The sequence below is a fragment of the Vulpes vulpes genome, chromosome 13 (assembly GCF_048418805.1).
Source record: "Vulpes vulpes isolate BD-2025 chromosome 13, VulVul3, whole genome shotgun sequence".
In the NCBI taxonomy this organism is placed as follows: Eukaryota; Metazoa; Chordata; class Mammalia; order Carnivora; family Canidae; genus Vulpes; species Vulpes vulpes.
The window spans coordinates 79,849,934-79,869,905 of NC_132792.1; the positions used below are offsets into that span (position 1 = coordinate 79,849,934).

A 19,972-nucleotide genomic window follows, 5' to 3' on the forward strand; every position below is an offset into this window, starting at 1 on the left:
ATTGGCTTGCTGCCTGCCCCCCCTCATGCCGGCACCCTCACGCCCGCATCTCCCCACACCCAAGCACCCCCCACACCCAAGCACCCCCCACTCCTGCACCCCCCACACCCACCCCACCCCGTGCCCAAGCGCCCGTTCACACACCCACACCCGCGCCTCCACGCACCCCCACTCCTGCACCCCCACACCTGCGCCCCCCCACACCCGCACTGCCACGCTTGCACCCACGCCCGCACCCCCAATCCCGCACCCCCCACACTCACAGCCCCCCAGATGCCCATTTACACACACACACCTGCGCCCCCACCCACCTCCCAACGCCTGTGCACACCCCCACACCCGCACCCCCACCACCTCGCCACCCAACGACCATGCCCCCCCACGCCCATGCACCCCCCACTCCTGCACCCCCACGCCCACACCCCTCCACGCCTATGCACACCCCCATGCCCGGGCACCCCTGCGGAGGAGGAGAGAGGGGAGTCCAGACAGACGGGTAGGTGCCCACTGGCATGATTTCCAGGCTGTCCGCCTGGGTGGAGGCCCTGTGGAGCTTTGTTCAGGGCCTTTCTTTCCACAGGGATCGGAACGAGGCGCAGGGGCTGCGGAGGCCGGGAGAGGGAGCCAGTGAGTCACGTTCGCCTTGGTGGCTCCCCTCTGTGTGAAGAGGGAACAGAACACGGGACAGGGGCCTCATCCTGCAGGGCAGCTGGGGGCAGGAGGGGCACCAGGAGATGGGGAGAGGGTGACACTGTGCCGGGCGGTGGGTGCAGGTGCAGGTGTTGGGAAGTAGGCCACTGGATGTGAACATCTTTGGTTCCAGAATTTGTCCCAGGTCCCCAGAGGGGCCTCCGACCCTATGCGTGCAGGTGGCATTTCCCCTCCTGTTGGCTGATCCCCCCTCCACGTGGCCTCGGGGTCTGGTCTTCTGCTTTCCCTCATGAGGTGCTCACTGGCTTTCGGAAGGTCAGGTGCCCGTGAGGGGAGCACAGGGCTGTGCCCGCTTCTGGAAGCTCCTGCGTGTCCACTGGCAGCAGGCTCAGAAGACCCACGGGATGAGGAGCTGCCGAGGTCCAGGACGGGAGGACTGGGGTCTGGGGAGAGGGCTGCCAGCTGTGGCCGGGTGCTGGGGCCCTGTGAGCAGAGCCCCTGGTTCTGTGGACGAGCGGGCCCTGGGGCACATGAAGTCCTGGGGGGGGGAGTCTTAACTCCCGTGGGGTCCCTTCTGTTCTGTCACAGGATCAGGGTCTCAGAATCAGGGCCTTTTCCATGCAGAGTCCTGGCTTCTCTGGCCCCATGTCACTGTCAGTCATCGGAAGTGGGGGTCGTGAGGGCAGGGCACGCAGCCCTGGGCCAAGCCAGGTTTTGTGAACTTGCGCCAGCTCATCTCCCTTGTCACCCCCTTCCCCAGCACAGTCCTTCTTCCACAGCCACAAGAGGATATATATTCGCCCTTTTAATCAGGTGGAAAGGACCCACAGGACAGACCTCCTTCTATACAGGACTCTCCTCTTGGCATTCTAGAAAGGCCACGTTGAACCCCTCCAGTGACTAGGAGCTCATGGCCTCACAAGGGACCTCGTTCCTCTTGCAGACGATGGTAGATGCTAGAAGTTACTTACTTTCCTGGGCTCAGACACGTGGCTATTCCTAGAATCTCTCTCCTACTGCTCGGAATTGGCCAGAGTTTTGGTAAAATCCTCCCTCTCCCTGAGGGAGCTTTAAAAGTCCCAAGGGGGTGCAGCCTGGGTGGCTCAGTGGTTTAGCGCCACCATCACCCCAGGGTGTGGTCCTGGAGACCAGGGATCGAGTCCCACATGGGGCTCCCTGCATGGAGCCTGCTTCTCCCTCTGCCTGTGTCTCTGCCACTCTCTCTGTGTGTCTTTCATGAATAAATAAATAAAATCTTAAAAAAAAAAAAAGTTCCAAGGATCTAACGTTTCTCTCAGGCCTTCTTCCTCCCCAGGTTAGGATGCACATGGTTCTCGGTCCTCAGTGGCCTCGTTCTCCAACCTTGGGTCTGAGGGAGCAGGCCCTGAGCCCCTGCAGGACTCCACGGAACATACCTACCCAGCCGGGACTAGCAGACTTTATTTCACTGACCTGAGTTTAGGAGCCCCCCGGGCTCAGGGCCATATTGGACCTACCCTCTCCCTATGTTTGCCTCCAGCCTTTAGTGGACACCGACCCCCAGATGAGGACCCAGGGAGCCGAGGACTCGGAGCTGAGTGACATCATGACCTGGCCTTGTATTTCCTGCTCTGGGCCATGTGAACCCCTAAGCCCTCAGCTGTGAGCTTGGGCCTCTCAAAGCTACAGGGTAGCCAGGGAACATTCTGCCTTTACTAGAAGATTCTGGGGATAAGACAAGTTATGGAACTGGGAAGTAGATCAGATGATTATTTTTATATTAAGACAGAGGCATTATGTATTATGTGATAGAATATAGATGCATGAATCTCAAAGCCAAAACCTGCAACTGCAGAATTTTACACTATGCGAAGGTTGCTTCAGGCAATTCTTTTTAGAGTTCAGTTCCCATTCCCCAAATGACTGACTCCCCCCGACTGCCCCCCTACTGCTGAAGGGCGTTTGGGTAGGAAACTTGGAGCTGCTCTGGTGTACATACTCCCTGTTGTTATCAGAGGTAAGGAAAGTGGGGACCAGAGTAGGCAAGTGATGTGCCCGAGGACACACAGCACAGAGGAGTCTGGAGACCTCCCCATTGGTTTGTTCCTCTGTACGAAGAAATCCTGCATGTGGCTTATCAGAAATATTGCCATGGCAAGAAAGGGGATTGCACAGAGAAAAGGGGCTCTGGGGTACCCTGGGTAATCCAGAAAACACAGCACAAAGAACGATTTTACTCCAAGAGTCCGCGCTCTGGCTTCTGAGTTGAGTTGACTCATTCATGGCAAGCCTTACGTCTTTCAGGATCTAGAGTTCTCTGGTTGGGGAAGTGGCTCAGGTGAAAAGGCAGGAGAAGTCCAGCTCCCCTGCCGGGACACCAGAGGAAGGTGGCAAGGAAGGCAGGTGCAACAGGACCAGCGGGAGGCCGCTGTGGATGCCTCGGTGGGGAACTCGTAGGCCTGGCAGTGTTGCAACGGTCACCCACCCCGTGACCTCTCCTTGTTCACACACCACAGACCTGCATGCACACACATACACTTTGCACTCGGGCTCACAGATGCCCCAAAACTTCTGATCAAACAGTGCCTCTTGCATGTCTGGAAGGTGGGAAACACTGAGGAATTAAGTTTGGGCCTCCCCACCACAGAACCACCACTGACACCTGACGTGAGCTTTAGGACGAGGACGTCACCCTGAACCAGGAAACGCAATAAGCAAAGCTTTCTCTTCCTCACATCACTGCCCTTCTGGTGACTAAATAAAGGGTCAAAGGTTTGTGGTCTTTTTTTGTTTTTTGTTTTGCAGTGAACACATAGCCACTGACTTGTTGCTGGTCACCTCTCACAGAAGTGCAACTCTCAATAATTTCATCGAGTCAATTAATACTGTTTAATAAATAGGCCAGAAAATTAGCTGAGAGTTTTTCTCGGCGGGGTGCCGCGTGCGACCAAAGTTATGGAAGATTGTCCTTTGAATCACTAAGGCAAACTCTGTTGTGTCATTGTACAGAAAGCAACCACATTAAAAAAAAAAGTTATAAATAGGAAAAATTCCAAAGTTTTCCCACAGACAGACGACAGGGAAATTGAAACGCCAAAGGAAAAAAAAGGCTGGGGGTGGGGGAAAGGAAGGAAGAAAAGAGAAAAAAAAATGGAAAAAAAGAGAAACAAAGGAAAAGAACCAAAACCAAACACAACCACCCCACCCCCCACAACCCATTTGTGTAGAGTTCTTCTCCATTATACAGTACTCAAGATCTTTGGATACTTTACAATGTACAACCAGCCAAGTGAAAGCAAAAAGAACTAACCAGTCATCTGAAAAACTGAGTTTATAAGAAGTCATTACCTTTACAAAATAAAAACAAAAGCCCCAACACCACTGGATTCCAAAGTGTTCATTTTTCCTCATTTTCTCTTAAAAGTGTGGGTCAGCCCCAATCCCTTGGCCGATGGGGGGAATGTGGGCATGTTGGCGGATGGGTCCCAGGAGCAGGTGTCAGAGACGGAGGCTGGAGGAGGCGGCTGCCCAGAAAGGTGGCGTCTGAAGACAAGAGGGTCAGAAGCAATTCCCTCTGGACGCAATGGCATCTGGTGGGCTGCGGAGCCAGGGTTCTCCCCTGCGGAGCTGGGAGAGGGACAGAGTCTGTGGTCTTCTCTGGCCTTTTTGTTTTTGTGTGTGTGTGTGTGTGTGTGTGTGTGTGCTCAGAAAGAAGCCAAGGCGATAGGAAGAGCCCAAGTCTCTTGTGCCCACAGCTCCTGGACTGGGGAGCCTGGGCCTGGATTGGGGACACTGGGCTGCTGAGACAGGAAGGCCACCTCAGCAAGGGAAGGGAGGGAGGCGCAGGGAAGTGGAGAGAACAGGAAGGCGCTGGGCCAGGAAAGTCTCCATGGTCCTCAGAACCAGCCACAGGCTCAGGCACCAGGGCGAGTGGGGCGGCCCTAGCTCAAGGCGCCCTCACACCCACCCCGAGCCAGGGCTCTGCCCCCCCCCCCAAGGGAAACCAAGAGGCCCAGCTCCCTCCCTGAGGGATGAAGGAGGGGTTGAGGGTGCTCAAACACAGCAAAGGAGGCAATCCCAGCAATCCCAAAGCCCTGAGGGACCCACAACAAACATAAACCCCGAAGAACCAGGTGTTTTGTCTGTTTCCAGGAATCAGGGTGGAGGAGGTGGGTCAGCAGGTGTTCCGAGGTGGTGCCCATTCCCTTCTGTGCTGGCCCCAGGAGCCCCGGGAGCCCCAGCTGTACAGCCCTGGCGGGGGGTGCCATCCCCAGGGGCCCGCCTGCCCGCAGAGGTGGGGAGGATCCGGACTGCCCCAAAGCTATCTGGGAGAGCCACACCTGGGCTCTTCTGTGTCACTCCGGTCTCCTCTGGTGAGGACGTCCCTCCCCCGTGCTAGCAGAGAGGTGGATGTGGTAAAACCACAGGCAGTGAGACAGACGTCTTCGCCAGGCCTCCGGGAGCTCAAAGCTCCTACCTTCTCAGGAACTCTTCGTGGAGCGACTGGTGTGTTGAGGTGTATACGCGTGTGGGTGGGTTTGAGGGGGGGAAACAGAATTAGCAGCCTCCCTTCCTAGTGGGGTCGCGGACTGGCCTGTCTGAGGTCACGGGACAGGGAGGGAGAGACAGGGGGGTGGGACTCCAGGAGGAAGCCTCTCCGCCAACAGGGCATTTCCCATGAGGACCCTGGGATGGCTGGAGACTGGAAAAGTGACCCAGCAGAGCAGGATCAGTAGGGACTGTGCCACCGGGCTGCGAGGGCGCACGCCTCGCCCCTGCTCCCAAGGCCCCTTCCTCCCTCTAGCCCCCTCCCCCTGCAGCTCCACAGAGCTCCTGGGCACCTGGGCTGTGGCCTCCTGGTGGCACCGGCCCCTCCCCTGCGAGTTTCTGCGTGACAGCAGAGAGCCAGCCCGGTGGAGGCCCTCAGGGAGGGGTGTCCCTGCCAGACACCGCCGAGGAGCGAGGAGCGGGAGGCTGCAGGACGCCTGCAACTAGCCCTGTGGCCGACAGCACACTTTTCACGCCTCCTCTGTGATTCGAAAGAAAAAGTTCAGAGCCCCGGATGCGGGTGTGGGGGAGGCCTGACGGGACGGGGCCAGGGCCGCCGGGGTGCCCCGGGACGCTAGTTGTCGGCTTCCGACATGGAGGCCACGTGGCTGAGGCCGGCGAGCCCGGGGAGGCCGGCCAGGCCCGCGGCCCACGGGTCGGGCAGTGGGAAGTAGGGCCGCGCGGCCGCCACGTTCTCGGCCAGGGCGAAGGCCAGCAGGCCGCCCGCGTTCCTCTCGGCCTCCAGCTGCGCGCGCCCGAACAGCTTCATCTGCGTCTCCTCGAACTGCCGCTCGAGCTCCTGCAGGCTCAGCGCGCCCTTGGGCGCCGCCAGGAAGTGCTTGGCGGGGCTGGGGCCCGGGAGACACACGGCCGCCCCGCCCAGGTGGCCGCCCACCTCGCCCAGCGCCGGGGGCACCACGAAGGCGGCCTTCTCGGGCGTGGGGCCTGGGGGCCCGAAGAGCAGGCTGGCGGCCCTCCAGGCGGCGGGCTTGCGGCCGCGGCGGGGCCGGGCCATGCGGCAGCTCTGGCGCTTGATGTGGCGGTGCAGGTGGTCGGAGCGCGTGAAGCTCTTGTAGCAGAACTCGCACTGGTAGGGCCGCACGCCCGTGTGGATGCGCATGTGGTTCTTGAGGTCGTAGTTGTGCACGAACTTGGCGTTGCAGTGGATGCACAGGTAGGGCCGCTCCCCCGTGTGCTTCCGCATGTGGATCTTCAGCTTGTCCTGCCTGCAACGCACAGCCCGCCGTCAGTGCCCACCCCAGGCTAGGGGCTGCCCCTCTGCCTCCTCCCCACCTACCACCCTCCTGCCCTTACCCTGGAACCTGCTGCGGCTCACCTCGGCCGCGGCGTCCAGCTCCAGGAACGGGAGCCAGGCCAGGACTGACTTGCACCCCCCGCCTCACTCCAAACAGGCCATTCACCCTGAATAGAGGGCAGTGTCCGGAAGGGCCTCCTGCCCTCCACAATCGTAAGCTCCCCTCTGTGGGAGGCCTGTCTCAGACTGGAAAACCGGCCTGCTGGGGACCCTCCTCCCCAGGCCAGCAGCCTGTCCTTGGTCCCTGCGTGCTGTGACACCTGCTGACACTAGCTGGCACCTTAAAAATGTCATGCCCACTGCCTCCCGGCAACAGTCTTCCTGCCCGCTGGCCCTGCATTCTCCCACCGCCAGCCGGCCCCGACCCATCCTGGCCCCTGGGCTGTTGAGATCTGTCTGTCCTCAGCAATAATCTGGGAGCCTACGGAAGCCGGGCACACCTCACTCAAGTCTCCTGCGCTGTGGTTTCTCATCCTGAGCCGTGGGCTCTTCTCTTTGTCTGCAGAGAATTTCAGGGCCTTACAAAAGAGCCAGGTGCGACAAGAATGTAGCCTAATCTAGGGCAAAGCTTTTCAGGATTTAAGTGCTATTATTCAGAGGGAAGGTATGGTGTAAAGGTGGGGCTCCCATGGGGCTGTCAGGGCCTCTGCTCCAGCGGCAGAGCCACCAGGAACATGCTGAATGACCACGGGCAAGTGACTTAACCTCTCTGCACAGAGCTGAATTTAGCATTAGACATCCGCTCCTATTGTCCTGGGCTGATGCAGAGAAGCAGGGTTCCTGTCAAACTAGCTTCAACACACCTCCTGGTGATCCTGAAAGGAAAACTGACATCACAGGGTTGCCTTCCTAAAGACTAAGCGCTATGCACGCCGGGTAGAGGAGCCTTCCAGGCCGCTGAAGTGGAGTCACAGGGCGGCAGCCCTCCTCTCAAGGCTCCCTCTGCAGCCTTCTCCAACCCGCCTGGCAGGCCAGCAAGCTCTGTGTCTCGTCTCCTACCTCCTCCCCGCAGGTGGAGCATCTGCCTGTCATTTTCAGCTGGGATTTGAGGTCAGAGCGGATGAGGAGCCCAGGCATCCGCCCTAAAATGGCCAGATTTAAACCGTGCTCCCCACATAACCCCGGGCCGCTGCGGAGGAGCAGGTCCTGCTCTCCTGGCGTCTCCCGGCCGCTAGAGGTCTCACCAGCTCCTGTTCCTGGATGGCTCCCCAGCGCAGGGGGCAGGAGGGAAAAGGACATTCTCCTGTACACTGGAGGGGGACCACAGAGGACAGATCCACCCCTCCCACCTCGGCTCCCAGGAAAGCACAAGGGCACCTGGGAGATGGAGGTGGGGTGGGAAGCAGGATGGGCAGGGAGGAGGAAGTGAATGCTGCTGTCTGAAGCCAGTGAGTGCTCCCCCTACACCAGGCCCCCTTCCTCTGGTCCACACTCCCTGTCCCTCCTCCCACAGCCCCCCAGCTGCACCCAGGCTGCGCAGCGCCCTGCTGTGACACCCCATGCTCCCTTCCCCAGCCAGCATGCAGCCCTTGTGGTATCTATAACCCCCATTCCATTCCGGTGATGGGGGGTTTGAATGGGGAGGCGGCCTTGGAGAGCATCTGGGCAGGCAGGTCCCAACCTTGAGCAGGCATGAGAAGGGCCTGATGAAACAGCACGCTGGGCCCTACTCACTCCCAGAGACCCTGACCCGGGGGTGGGGGGTGCAGGTGGGGGAAGGCAGAGAACCTCATTCCTGACATGTCGACCACACATCCCTCTAAGCACCACCTTTGCTGGCGGGCAAACTGGGGTCCCGGGAGGGGAACAGGCCAAGGTCACCCAGAGGAGTCAAGGCAGAGCTGACACTAGAACTCGGGCCTTGTTCCTTCCCACTGTATGAGGGGGTGCGTAGTGCCATTTATATCTCAAGAGCCGTGCTGCTGAGTCATGAGGGAGAGGTCTTGGGGCCCCACACATCCTCCGAGGTTCTCAGGGAAATGCTGGTGCTAAGCGGTCAGCTGGGGCACTTGCTGGCTGTGGGACTTGCGTTCTCCCCAGGGCCTGGTGGAGGGTTCGGTGTGGAGGCATCGGCAGGGCATTAAGTATATCACCTCATTCAATCCTCTCATGACCTGATAAGGCGGATATTTTTTCAAAATCACTATTGCACACAATTAGTAGTATTGCCATTGAGGGCCACCATCAACTAATGGACAATGCAAATAGGTAAGCTTCAGCTCTTACAGGTATGCACGCCAGGACTCCTCCCAAGCTTTCCATGAGAGCAATCCAAAATAAGTCACATTTTGACAGCACTTAACTGAAGTATGTAAGAAGTACTGAGAAGGTGACTATCACTTCCTTTTATTGAGCACCTGCTATGGGCAGACGAATACACTGCTTCAATGACCCTAGAAAGGTTGTTATTGAGAGGCAAGTTATGGTGTAGGGCTGAGGCCACCACTGGGGGTCCAGGAGCCCCTATTGTAGCTGCACATCCACCTCTAACGTGCTGGGTGACCTTAGGCAAGGTGCTTAACCTCTCTGTGCAGAACAGAACCTAAGGCCAGACATCAGTTTCTGTTTCCAGGACTTGACGAGAGAATCTGGGTTCGGATGAGTTAGATTCCACATCCTTAGAATCATTTCCTCACTTAGAGGAAGAGTTGAGGCTCAGAGCAGTCCAGCAGCTTTCCCAGAGGTATCCAAGCCACCAGGGGCAACGGGGCCTGCGGAGCAGTCTGGGGTGTGGTTCATTTGTAAGCTATTCTGAGGTTGAGAAAGGTAGATTTTCAAGCCAGGGATCCCCCACTTGTGACCTATGAGGGCTGTCTCAGAAAGTGCAGACCAGAACCATCAAAACAGGGCATTTGCAGGCAGCCTTTGGGGGTGTCTGGTGCCAGAAGACTGGGGGCATGCCGTGGGAGGAGCTCGGCCCTGGGCAGGAGCCTGCTGTCCCTAGTGGAGACCTTAGGGTCTTTGGCAGGGGCACTGAGCAGGGTTAGCAGAACTACAAAGCCCATGGTAAGTCAGTCCTGGGAAAAAACCATATAGATCGTCGCATCTACCGGGATCATATTAATATGCTCTGATTCAGGGTCTGGGGCCAAGGGCCTAGTAACCTGCATTGTTAGCAGTAACCCTTGCTGGGACCTTGAAAGTGCTGATTTCATTTGATCCCTTGAAACTCTCCAGATGAGAAAAGCAAGGACAGAGAGGAAGGGGCTGTCTAAGGCTCCACCTCCTCCTCACTCCTGCCACGACCTGGGCATGTGGATATAATGCACAGGTGCATTGCAAGAGCCGGGCCTGAGGGCCAGGCACACTCCAAGAACTGGGCCAACTCCCTGGGTGCCCTGGGCCTCAGTTTCCTGACCTGTAAATTGGGGGGCTGGGCTGCGCCACTCGGACCAGCAGTGCTCTGTGAGTGTTTGCATTGGGCTAATGGGTTTCTATTGCATCTCATCCCAGCTAGTTGGCTCCGTGTATTATGGCCCTTCTACCCCCCGCTTCCTCACGAATCTGCCTGCTGTGTGGAGGAGGCATGAGTTTAGATGGAGAGTGTCCTAGCTTGAATCTCAGAAGCTGAATTGTTCATCACTTCCATTTGGGACTGGAGATCCACTGGTCCCACAAAACGCCTCCTAGGCGGCCGCATATGTAATATGCTAACTTCGTCCTTGGTGTGGCTGTAAGGCCCTTACAAGCTAACCCTTCCAGTTACTAAATGAGTAAGTTCAGGGGACCCCGGGACTGTAAGCAACAATACCACATTACTTGAAAGCGGCCAGGCGAGCAGACCAGTATGTTCTCGCCCTGCGCACCGAAGATGTCAAGTATCTGCGGTAATGGGTGTGGGAACGGTGCTCCACCTCGTTAGCGTGGTATCATGATGTTCTACACCTTAAACTTCTATGTGATATGTGAAAATTATAGCTCAATGAAGCAGGGGAAACAAAGGTCACTCCCCTCCTCGCTAGCCCGCACCCCTACAGTAATGTCCCTGCGCCCAGCATGGGTACGCTGCTCCCTGCAGGCCATGCTCTCCGGTCACAGCTCTGTGTCTCTGAACACCTGCTGGCCTGAGCCGGGCTTCCAGAACTTCCCTCTTCCAGAGCACAGCCTGCTATGTTATGAAGCTGCTGCCTCCGTCCCTTCCGTGCAGATTTTGTGTTTGGACACCAGTGTTTGCTCCACCCAAGGGTCCCACCAAGCTAGCTTGTGTGTTCCTTCCTCCCCGACTGTGAACCCCTGTCCCGCCCCCGCCTCCTCTCTGCACCTCTTTCTCAGTTTACCTTTGCTAACTGCACCACCTGAAATGTCTCCCACTCCCTACCCTCCACCCCCTGCATCCTTCAAGGTCAAATTCAAGGGCATTGCTCTGCCCACGTCCTGTCTTTTGCTCTCACCTTCCAGAGTACCGGGACCTGAATATAGCCCCCCAAGCTAGGTTATGGGTGGGGGCAAGAAGGGAGCAACAGAAGACAATGTGTCTTCTCAGGAGGAGGGTGGGCCTTTCCCACTTCCCTGGGGTGATGGCAGGTGGGGTCAGCATCAAGGAGAGGGGGAGACAGGCCTGACTCGAGAGCGGAAGCTCAGCTATGTTTAAGGAAAGAAAGGGAAACTAGTGTCCAAGAAGACAGAAGACAATGTGTCAGCATCCCCTTCTCCTGTCCTCAAAGGGCCCCGGGAGTGTTGGCATCATCCCCTCCGCCCAGGGCATGAGCTCTGGGAGCCAAGCCTCTGCAGCGGTGCCCTCTATGGCCCTTGCTCGAGCCCACGGGCACTCTTGGTGGATGGGGACATTGTGCAGAGGCTGCCTTTGCCACTTTTGTTTCCTGTGCATGCTATTTCCAGGGCAGGGGCCATCACATGTGCTGTTCCCTTCAGCTGCCTTGCGTCCCTGCAGAGCCACCACCCTGCCCCTGGTTCCTGCAGCCCTGCCTCCTTGGAAGCCTGGGCAGCAGGGTGATGCAGGAGGAGACAGGCCCCACTGCCACAGATAAGGAACCATGGCTCTCAGTACTGATCAGGGGTGGGGTCAGGCGTTGGCTGTGCCTCAGGTGCCTCACCTTATCTCACCTGAGCCCATGCAGTTGGCATCACCATCATGAGGAAACGGGGACAGAGAGGCTGCGGTGTTGTGTCCACAGCTTCCCTTGACCTGGGGCAATATATGGATGGAGCCATAGGCCTGGGAGCAGCCATAGGAAGCGCCTCCTCCAAGCCCCATTACAGATGGGGACAGGAGGCTCAGAGAGGTGAGGAGGCGGAGGTCACACCAGGCCCTGAACCTGGGCATTCCTGATTAGTCCTCTGGTGCCCCTTCCAGGGTGCCACAGTCTGCCGAGCCCCCTCTCCCGCCGTGCAGCAGCACTTAGCGCGTGCCGGCCACTGGCTTGCTGAGCCCTCACTCAGTCCGCGGCTTCGAAGGTACCACACCTGCTTGAATGAGAGCCCGTTGGATGCTTCTGCATTCCTCACAGTTGGTGCGCTACATGGAGCGTGTGGCGGGGGCTCGTGGTGCCTTGGTCGACTGACCAGTGACCTGCTGGTGCAGGATCAGTTCTCAGAACACCCCAGCTCCAACCCTGGTGTGCTGGTTTGCCCTGGTTCCCTTGTCTGCCATCTCCCTCCTTGACCTGCACTGGGGACCAGCCCAGGCCGCACGTGCCCACACCCAGATCCGCATTCCCTCTTCTGGCCCAGGGAGCTCATCCTGGGAAGGATGTGCCAGTCTGCGTGAGATCATATTCCCCCGGAGTGGTGAAGGAGAGGGCTGCGGGGTCCTGCCCAGGGTCCCCATCCTCACCACGGTTCCCAGTCCCAAGAACGCCTTCCCAGCACCATCCGCCCACACTCCTTGGGAAACCCTGATGGTCTGAGACAAACCCTTTCCTGGGTGCCACTGCTAATTACATTGCATTATCTTAATAAGGTCCCCAGGGCTGCCAGGAGTGGGAGGGCCAAAAGGAAAACACGGGCAACAGGCAGCAGCTGGGCTCTTGGCCTGGTTTAGACAGTAGACCACTGCGGTGCCTGGAGCAATGGGCATGGGGCTCATGTTGGTGGCAGGTGTTGGAGGCCAAGCCTTAGGCCTTAATGGGGTGGAGGCCCAGGGTGCAGAAGGACTCCAAGCCATTGTGGGGTGACCAGCGCTAGGAGGGGACAGCATGGGGCCACAGAAACACAGTCTGGTTGGGGCCTTTGAGGGCCTGCCTCAGGCTCCAGGGGTGTCCCCTACCTGGAACAGTCAGTGGTGGGACAATGGTCCCCAGAGCTGAGTGACATCGTGTGCCATCTCAGAGGTGAGTTTCTGACACCAAGGGGGGGATGACACCATGGTGGGGGAGGCCCTCCTCTCTCTTCTTGGAGAACCATGGAATGAGAACTACAGGCAGGGCTTTCAGGGCAGAACGGGCTCTGTGGGGAGGACCCCCGACCTCTCCAACACCGCTGCCGAAGCCATCAGCCAGGACCTGTGGGGAGTCGGCATCTGAGGCCCTAACTCAGAGCCTGAGCCAAAGGGCCACTTCTCGGGAGGAGGGTGGGCCTTTCCGACTTCCCCTGGGGTGATGGCAGGTGGGGTGAGCATCAAGGAGAGGGGGAGACAGGCCTGACTGGAGAGCGGAAGCTCAGCTGTGTTCAAGGAAAGAAAGGGAAACTAGTGTCCAAGAAGAGCTGTTGAGGGTAGCTGGTCCTGTCTCTCTGAGCCTCGGGGGGCCAGGTCCCCAGGAGTGGCATGGCCTCGCAGGGGAGGCTGGGAGTTCAGAGTCAAGGAGGCAGCAGGGAGGGTGGGGAGGTGTTCTGGGTGGTGGTGCAGGAAGTCAGTCACCCAGAAGGTCCCCGTGGAAAGGCTAAAAGGGGACTCGACCCCTGGGGGTGGGGTATGAAAAACCCAACAGGGTCAGGCCAGGAGACAGAAAGTCCTTGCAGGGCGGCTCTGGGAGGGGGCAGGAGGGAAGCACAGGCTGGCTGCTCTGGAGAATGTGACCGGGAGGGCTGGAGGTGGACAGCTGCAGCCCACGGTGCCGGGATCAAGTCCCCAGAGTCCCTTGTGTGAGGAGGCCAGGAGAAGGTCCAGCCTCCCCCCACTCTGGGGCGCCTCTACTCCTGGGAAGCAGTGGGGGGTGAGGGGGGGGAGCCAAGAGCAACTCTGATCTTTTTCAGCAGGGTCAGGGTCTGGTGGGAAGCGGGTGAGGGGAGGTGTTAATGGGGGTGGGAATGAAGCTGCTTCAGGCCAGTCAGGGTGGGGGGTGGGGGGGTGAAGGGGGTGAGGGGTTGGGGGGCAGCCGGAAAGGCCCATGAGCTCATCTGGAGGGAGGGCTTGGAGGCTGCAGGCCCAGAGGACTCCCTACGTGATCATCAGGAATGTGCTGGGAGGGAGGGTTCTGGAATGCTGCCCTCCTATGCGACCCGGCACCCTGGCCAACCCAGGAGGCCTGCTCACAGGACCTTCCTGTGTCCGGAGAAGTCTGTCTGCGGTGACTGACCCCGTTGAGCACTCTCCCTAGGGAAGGCAGGGCCCGCGGACTGGGGTGGCCTGCATGGAAGGCTTTGGGTGGGAAAGCCCTGGAGGGAAGGGACCCGAGGTGCTGGGCATCTCCCTGAAGCCCCAGGCAGGCCCGGGTGCCCCTGCGGGCAGAGGAGTCCCTGAGTCGGCGGCCATCTGGGGAGAGAACAGATGTGGGAAATGAGGGGCAGGGACCCCGCTGGAAGGACGGGGGTGCTCTGGCTGACCTGGGGCCTGGCTTTGCTGGATCTGGCCTGTGCATAGTGTTCCTTGTCTTTGAAGTCATTCCCGGGGGACGGGGCTGGGCATCACAGGCTGGAGATGGGCGAGTGGTACTCGGATGTGGCTCGTGCCCTCATTTATCTCCCTAATATCATCACGGTGCTTCTGTCACACGTTGTTCAGTGTTCTGGCCTGGCCTGTGGGGCTAAAGTATTCACCTAAGGTATTCAGGGGAAGGTGGTGGCGGTGCTGGTGCTGGTGGGGGGGGGGGGGGGGCGGGGACTGGCATGGCAGGGCCACTGAAGGGATATCCCAGGGAGAGGTAAAGTCCAGGACCTAGGGTCTGGCTGCCATGAGGCAGTAACAGGAGACGAGTGCCCTGAGGTCAGCACTGTGGTAAAGAAGGGTATGCACCTAGGGTGTGTGGGGGCCCGGCTCCCCTGCACCTGGAGACTCTGCTGTCAGCCCAAAGCATCTGGGGGAGACTCTGTCTGGGGTTTCCCCTCGCAGAAAGAGCTGTGGCTCCAAGGCCACCTTTGAAACCATCAGTGCTGTCCTTCTGAACAGTCCTCAGGGCAGCCTGCGGAGCTACTCTAGCAATGCCACTGTCACCCAAACAGATCTCTGATACCCTTCTCTGGAAACTTCAAATAGAGCTTTGAAGCCACCTAAGATCGTGGGTCTCATTACTTCATAATATACACTCATCTTATTCCCTCCTCCCCCTGAAAAGTACTGTCCCTGATTCGCTATTCAGCTTGACTCAAAAAAGTGTCACTCCATCCTCAAAGGCCAAAGCTTGGGCCCACCGAGGAAAATCAAAAGAATGAGTTTGCAGCAATTCTCAAAGAGAAATTTCCAAGAGGACGTGGGGTCATGGCAGTGCCACTGGCACAAGTGTGGGTCTCCTCGAGCTGAGTTCTTTGCCAGGGATGGTGGCAGTGTGGGGGAAGGGACCTGGCCTGGCAAGTCACGGTCTCAGGGCAGGTGTTCACCAGGCTCTGTCTACACGAAATGACCGAGCCCTGATGCAACACCACTCACCAGAGCTTTCTCCTCTGTCAGAGTGGCTGGGAGACTCGGCCTCACACTTGTGACCACAAACAGCACCAACAGACCATATTTTCCCAAAATGAGGCCCAGCAAAACAGAGCAGGGAAACAAAGCTGAGCCCATGTCGTCCCACCAGTCAGTCTGGGACCCGAAAGCTGCAGTGCAGGAAAGGCCCATAACACACGCTCGCTGAAGGGCACGAAGTCCGTGAAAGATGAAAGGTTTGCAATGTACTGAGTTCAAATCTCAGATGTTACCACTGCACTGAGTCCACCCTCTTCCTAACACGGACAGTCAAGGAGGAGAACATAAAAAGAGGATCAGATCTAAAGGACCTGATCCAAGAGTGGGCCGAGAGCACTGCAGGGGTCTCTGTAGTCTCCTGGTCACCGATTTTGCCGTCCCAGGTCTGGCGTGATCCTCTCTGCACTTATGAGCGGCAGACAGTGGACTGGCCAGTGGGAGGTGGATTGTTCATCTGTAAACAAAGGCCCCAGCACCTCCCTGTCCTCCCGGAGCAGGGCTGTGGTGACAGTGTGCACAGTCCACCTGGGACAGCCCCTGGCATGCTGAGCATGCTCTGAATAAAATAAACAGCTGGTGCTCCACTGGGGAGCTTCAAACTGGCCTCCTTGGATCCACAGTGGGGGTGGGGGAGGGAGGTCGTGCAAGCAAGGAGCCGAGGGCCCTCAGTTCTGACTCCCCTAGAACATCTCCGCTCTTATCTGGATCATATCTTGGCCTTCCACCGAATGTTATATTTTAGAAGATATTTTGGCTCATTAATCTAAGTATGGAACTGTCTGCACCAGGTAGTGCCTAGCATGCTTTCTAATGATTAAACTTGACATGCATGCATCACCTAGGACCCAGTAGGGCCTCCCCTGAACTGGGTGTCTCCATCCCAGCGCTCCCTGCCCCACTCTGCTGTCCTCATCCAGGCCCCAGACCCTCCCCTGGCCCCCCCCCCCCCCGAGATACACACCTGGTGAAGCGGACCTCACAGATGTTGCACATGTATGGCTTCTCCCCAGTGTGGGTCCTCATGTGTCTCGGCAGCTTCCCGGCCCCCATGATGACTTTGTGGCAGATGGGGCACTGCTGGGACGCCTTGGGCTTCAGCTTGCGCTCCTCCACCAGGGGCCAGGGCGGGAAGAGGCCCCCTAGGTGGGTGGCACTCAGGAAGTTGAGATAGGCACCGTAGTCACTCTCGGCCTTGATGGGGCCCAGCGGCCCCCCAGGGAGGTCGGGGAACATGTCCTTGAAGAAGTCGCTGGGGAAGGGGGGTGGTGGGGGTGGGGGCAGCTCCTCCTTCTCCTCCTCCTTGATCTTCCGGTTCTTGATGACCAGGTCCAGTGGCCCACTGTCCATGGGCTGCTCGGGCAGCTGGGTGAAGGCACCGAAGTCCCCTGGCCAGAGATGTGGGAAGAAGTCAGGGGCGAACGGAGACAGGGAGGGTCTCCTGTCAGCGATGTTGGCCTTAGGGTACAGGTTCTCCCTCAGTAGAGACTCAATGGAGAAGTCCCGGATCACGCCCAGGTGGCTGGGGCTGCCGGCCTGGAAGGAATCGGGGAAGTCCCTGGGTGTGTCCGAGTAGGCCTTCTCTGTGAGATGGTCTGTCTTGGAAGGGCTTTGGTGGCAGTTGATGTCCTGGGGGTCAGTCAGGTTTTCTTGATCAGCAAAGTCCTCAGTGTCATCCTCCTCATCCTCCTCATCTTCCTCCTCCTCTTCTTCCTCCTCCTCGTCCTCCTCATCCTCGTCCTCGTCCTCGTCGTCGTCATCTTCCTTGTCGTCCTCCTCCCCGCCGTCGCCACCGGGCTCCATGATCTCCAGACACACGTTCACGATGCACTGGATCTCCAGCATCCTGGCGGCGTTGAGGATGTGCTTGACATTGGAGGCGGTGATGGTGAGCGTGGAGGTGTAGGCGAAGTCCAGGATGGCGGCCAGGGCCTCGGGCTGCACGAAGTCGATCTCGTAGACATACGGCTGGCTGGCGAGGGCGCCGGCCGTGAAGAGCTTCTTGAAGTACTTGCTGCAGGCCGCCAGCACGGAGCGGTGCGTGCGGTACTCCTGCTCCTGCACCACCAGCAGCACGTCGCAGAGCAGGCCGTCATGCCGCTGCTCGTTCAGGCTGCACAGGACCTCGCTGCTGTGGTTGGGGAAGGGGATGCCGATGAGCTCGTCGATGCCATTGGCCATGTTCTCAGCCAGAGCCCTGCAGGGACGCACACAGAGGACAGTGGGGTTAGTGGCGCCATCCTGGAGTGGACACCTGGCTGGGGAGGCAGGGAGGCCCCGGGAGGCCGGGCTGCTGAGCGCACTGACCTCGGCACCCCCATCTCGGCACGGGCTTCCCCCTCTGCCAGAAGGCCGGCCCTCCTCACCCCCACCTGCACGTCCCAGCCTGGCCGGCTGGCCAGGCCCTTCAGCATCCCATGCCTGTGACCCCAAAGGCCCTTGGGGTGAGGCCTCTCATTGGGCAGTGGGCCCCTATCACGCAGCCAAGGCTCTGGAAGCTTCTCGAGGGCACAGTTTCCCTTAATTCTGCTCCATTAACCTGCAGCTGGGAAACCTAGAAAGGATGGCCACTGGGCCCTCCACTGCTCAGCGTGCTGCGGGAATGGGGGTGCCCCCCAACGACACCTGCGGGTCAAGGGCCACGGGGGGCATGTCCTCTAGCCACTCGGTGCCCTGCGGGGCAAAAGCTCTGCTCTGAGTTTTTCTTTTCACAAAGCCTCTGGCCCATGTAATGAATGGACGTTTTCTTCCCATCGGCCCCTATATGAGCCGAGCCGCGGCACCCCCCTTCCTCCCGCCGTTCACGTGCTGAAGTCTGAACCCTCAGTGTCTCGGATTGGGTCTGTGTTTGGGGGTGAGGCCTTTCGGGGGTGATTAGCGTTACAGTGAGGCCATACGAGCGAGCCCTAGTCCGGAATGACTGGAATCCTTGTAAGAAGAGAGTGGGCCACGGACACCCGCGGAGGCGACCCAGCAGGAAGACAAGTCTAGGAGGGAGGCCTCAGGAGAATCCAAACCCGCAGACACTGCGACCTCAGACTCTCAGCCTGCAGAACTGTGAGGAGAGCGATTTGTGTTGCTGAGCCGACCAGGCGAGGGTGCTGTGCTATGGCAGCCCAAGCAAATGCACAGCGCTAACAATCCTGAGAACAATCTGGCCGCCCGTTCTCAGTGTGGGAATGGGGGCTCTCGTGCATACGTCTTGCCTTCTGACCTTACTTCTGGCTTCATGTTAATTGATGAAGTTTTTTTCTTTTGCAAATCTTGATCTTTTCTTTTTTCTCTTATGTACTGACCTCCTCTACGTGTAGATCTGTGAGCTCTAGAGATAGACATTTAAATTCTGTGTTACCTTCTGCTGCATTGTTAGCTAATGCATCATGTCCAGGTTTTATTACCCTCAGGAAAATGCATCCCCCTGCAGGGATAAGCCTCTTCTGAGACCCCTTAGCATGATGATGTATTAATAATGATATGTGGCCAGTGTTAGCCACTCGGACGGAAAACAGGATCGCCTCCCTTCAGAGAGCAAGACTCACAGCCCAAGTCAGCCGTTTCAACCTGGATAAAAAGCTCCATTTGTATGCCATGGCATGGAGGCCCCTCCAACTTAGGGCGAAATTTGATTATGGCCCATGCATAAATCCTAAGAAAGGCCTGGCCCTTACCCTGGTGCAATTACAGTGGAGAGAAAATAAAAGTGAAAAACAAAACCTGAAAGCCTCAAGCCCCGGTGGGAAGAGCTTTGGGGATTCACACACATTTATCTTCTGGAGGTTTCTGCCCTGGGAAGGCAGATGCAGTGGGAAGAGAGAAGTGAGAAGTGCCCCGCACAGAGTATGTGCCCTGAACAGGGCCTGGAGGCACCAGGCACTGGCAGGAAGTACTCCTTCCCTCCTCCCATCCTCCTCCATCACCGAGGGCCCTCACCCTCCCTGAGCAATCCCACCGGGGCAGGTGCTCAGGAGTGAAGGCCTTTCTGCCTTCCCACCTTCTCAGCTTTCAAAGGGCCAGAGACCCCACAGGCCATGCCTTCATTCCTTAAATAGTCACTGGGTTTCTCCCTTTGCCAGGCACTGCCCTGACCTCTGGGGATGCACAGAGGGCAGACCAAGAAGGCCCCGGCCCTAACAGAGCTCACAGAGACACAACTGTGATAAACATACAGCAAGATTCACCAAAGAGAGCTCCCTACACACCTATCAGACTGGTTCAAACGAGAAAAGTGAGAATACCAAATGCTGGTGAGGACATGGGGAAACGACCGCTCAGCCATTGCTGGTGGGCATGTAAAGTGGTACAGCCCCTCAGGAAAACAATCTGGTCGTTTCTTAAAAACTAAATAGGTAACAACTGCACAACCCAGCAGCAAGCACTCTTGAGCATCTGCCCCAGAGAAATCAACCCTTAGGTCTACACAGAGGCCCGCATGCAGGCGTTCCCCGCAGCTCGGTGCACAGCAGTCAGTAACCAGCAAGAACCCAGATGTCCTTCAGTGGGTGGATGGTTAACCAACCTGCAGCGTGTCCATCCCAGGGAGGACTAGTCAGCGGTCAACAGGAATGAGCTATGGATGCATAACAAAGTCTGGATGAGCCAGAGTGCAAAAAGCAAATACCAGTAGATTACATACTGCATGATTCTATTTCCATAACAGCTTTGAGGTGGCATAATTGTAAAATGGGGAA

The 19,972-nt window shown here is 58.0% G+C and overlaps 1 protein-coding gene across 2 annotated transcripts in view; it reads right to left on the reverse strand.

The window, feature by feature from the left end:
• Positions 1–3,495: 3,495 nt before the first annotated feature.
• The window catches only part of ZBTB7C (zinc finger and BTB domain containing 7C), a 105,047-nt gene continuing 88,570 nt past the window's right edge, over positions 3,496–19,972 (reverse strand). For both annotated transcript variants that reach the window (XM_072734777.1, XM_026006038.2), the window contains exons 2-3: positions 16,249–17,481; positions 3,496–6,404 (exon numbers count right to left, since the gene is read on the reverse strand). In XM_072734777.1, the coding sequence (XP_072590878.1) occupies positions 5,753–6,404; positions 16,249–17,465 (1,869 nt within the window). In that variant the 5' untranslated portion in view covers positions 17,466–17,481 and the 3' untranslated portion in view covers positions 3,496–5,752. The remainder of the gene's footprint in view (positions 6,405–16,248; positions 17,482–19,972) is intronic.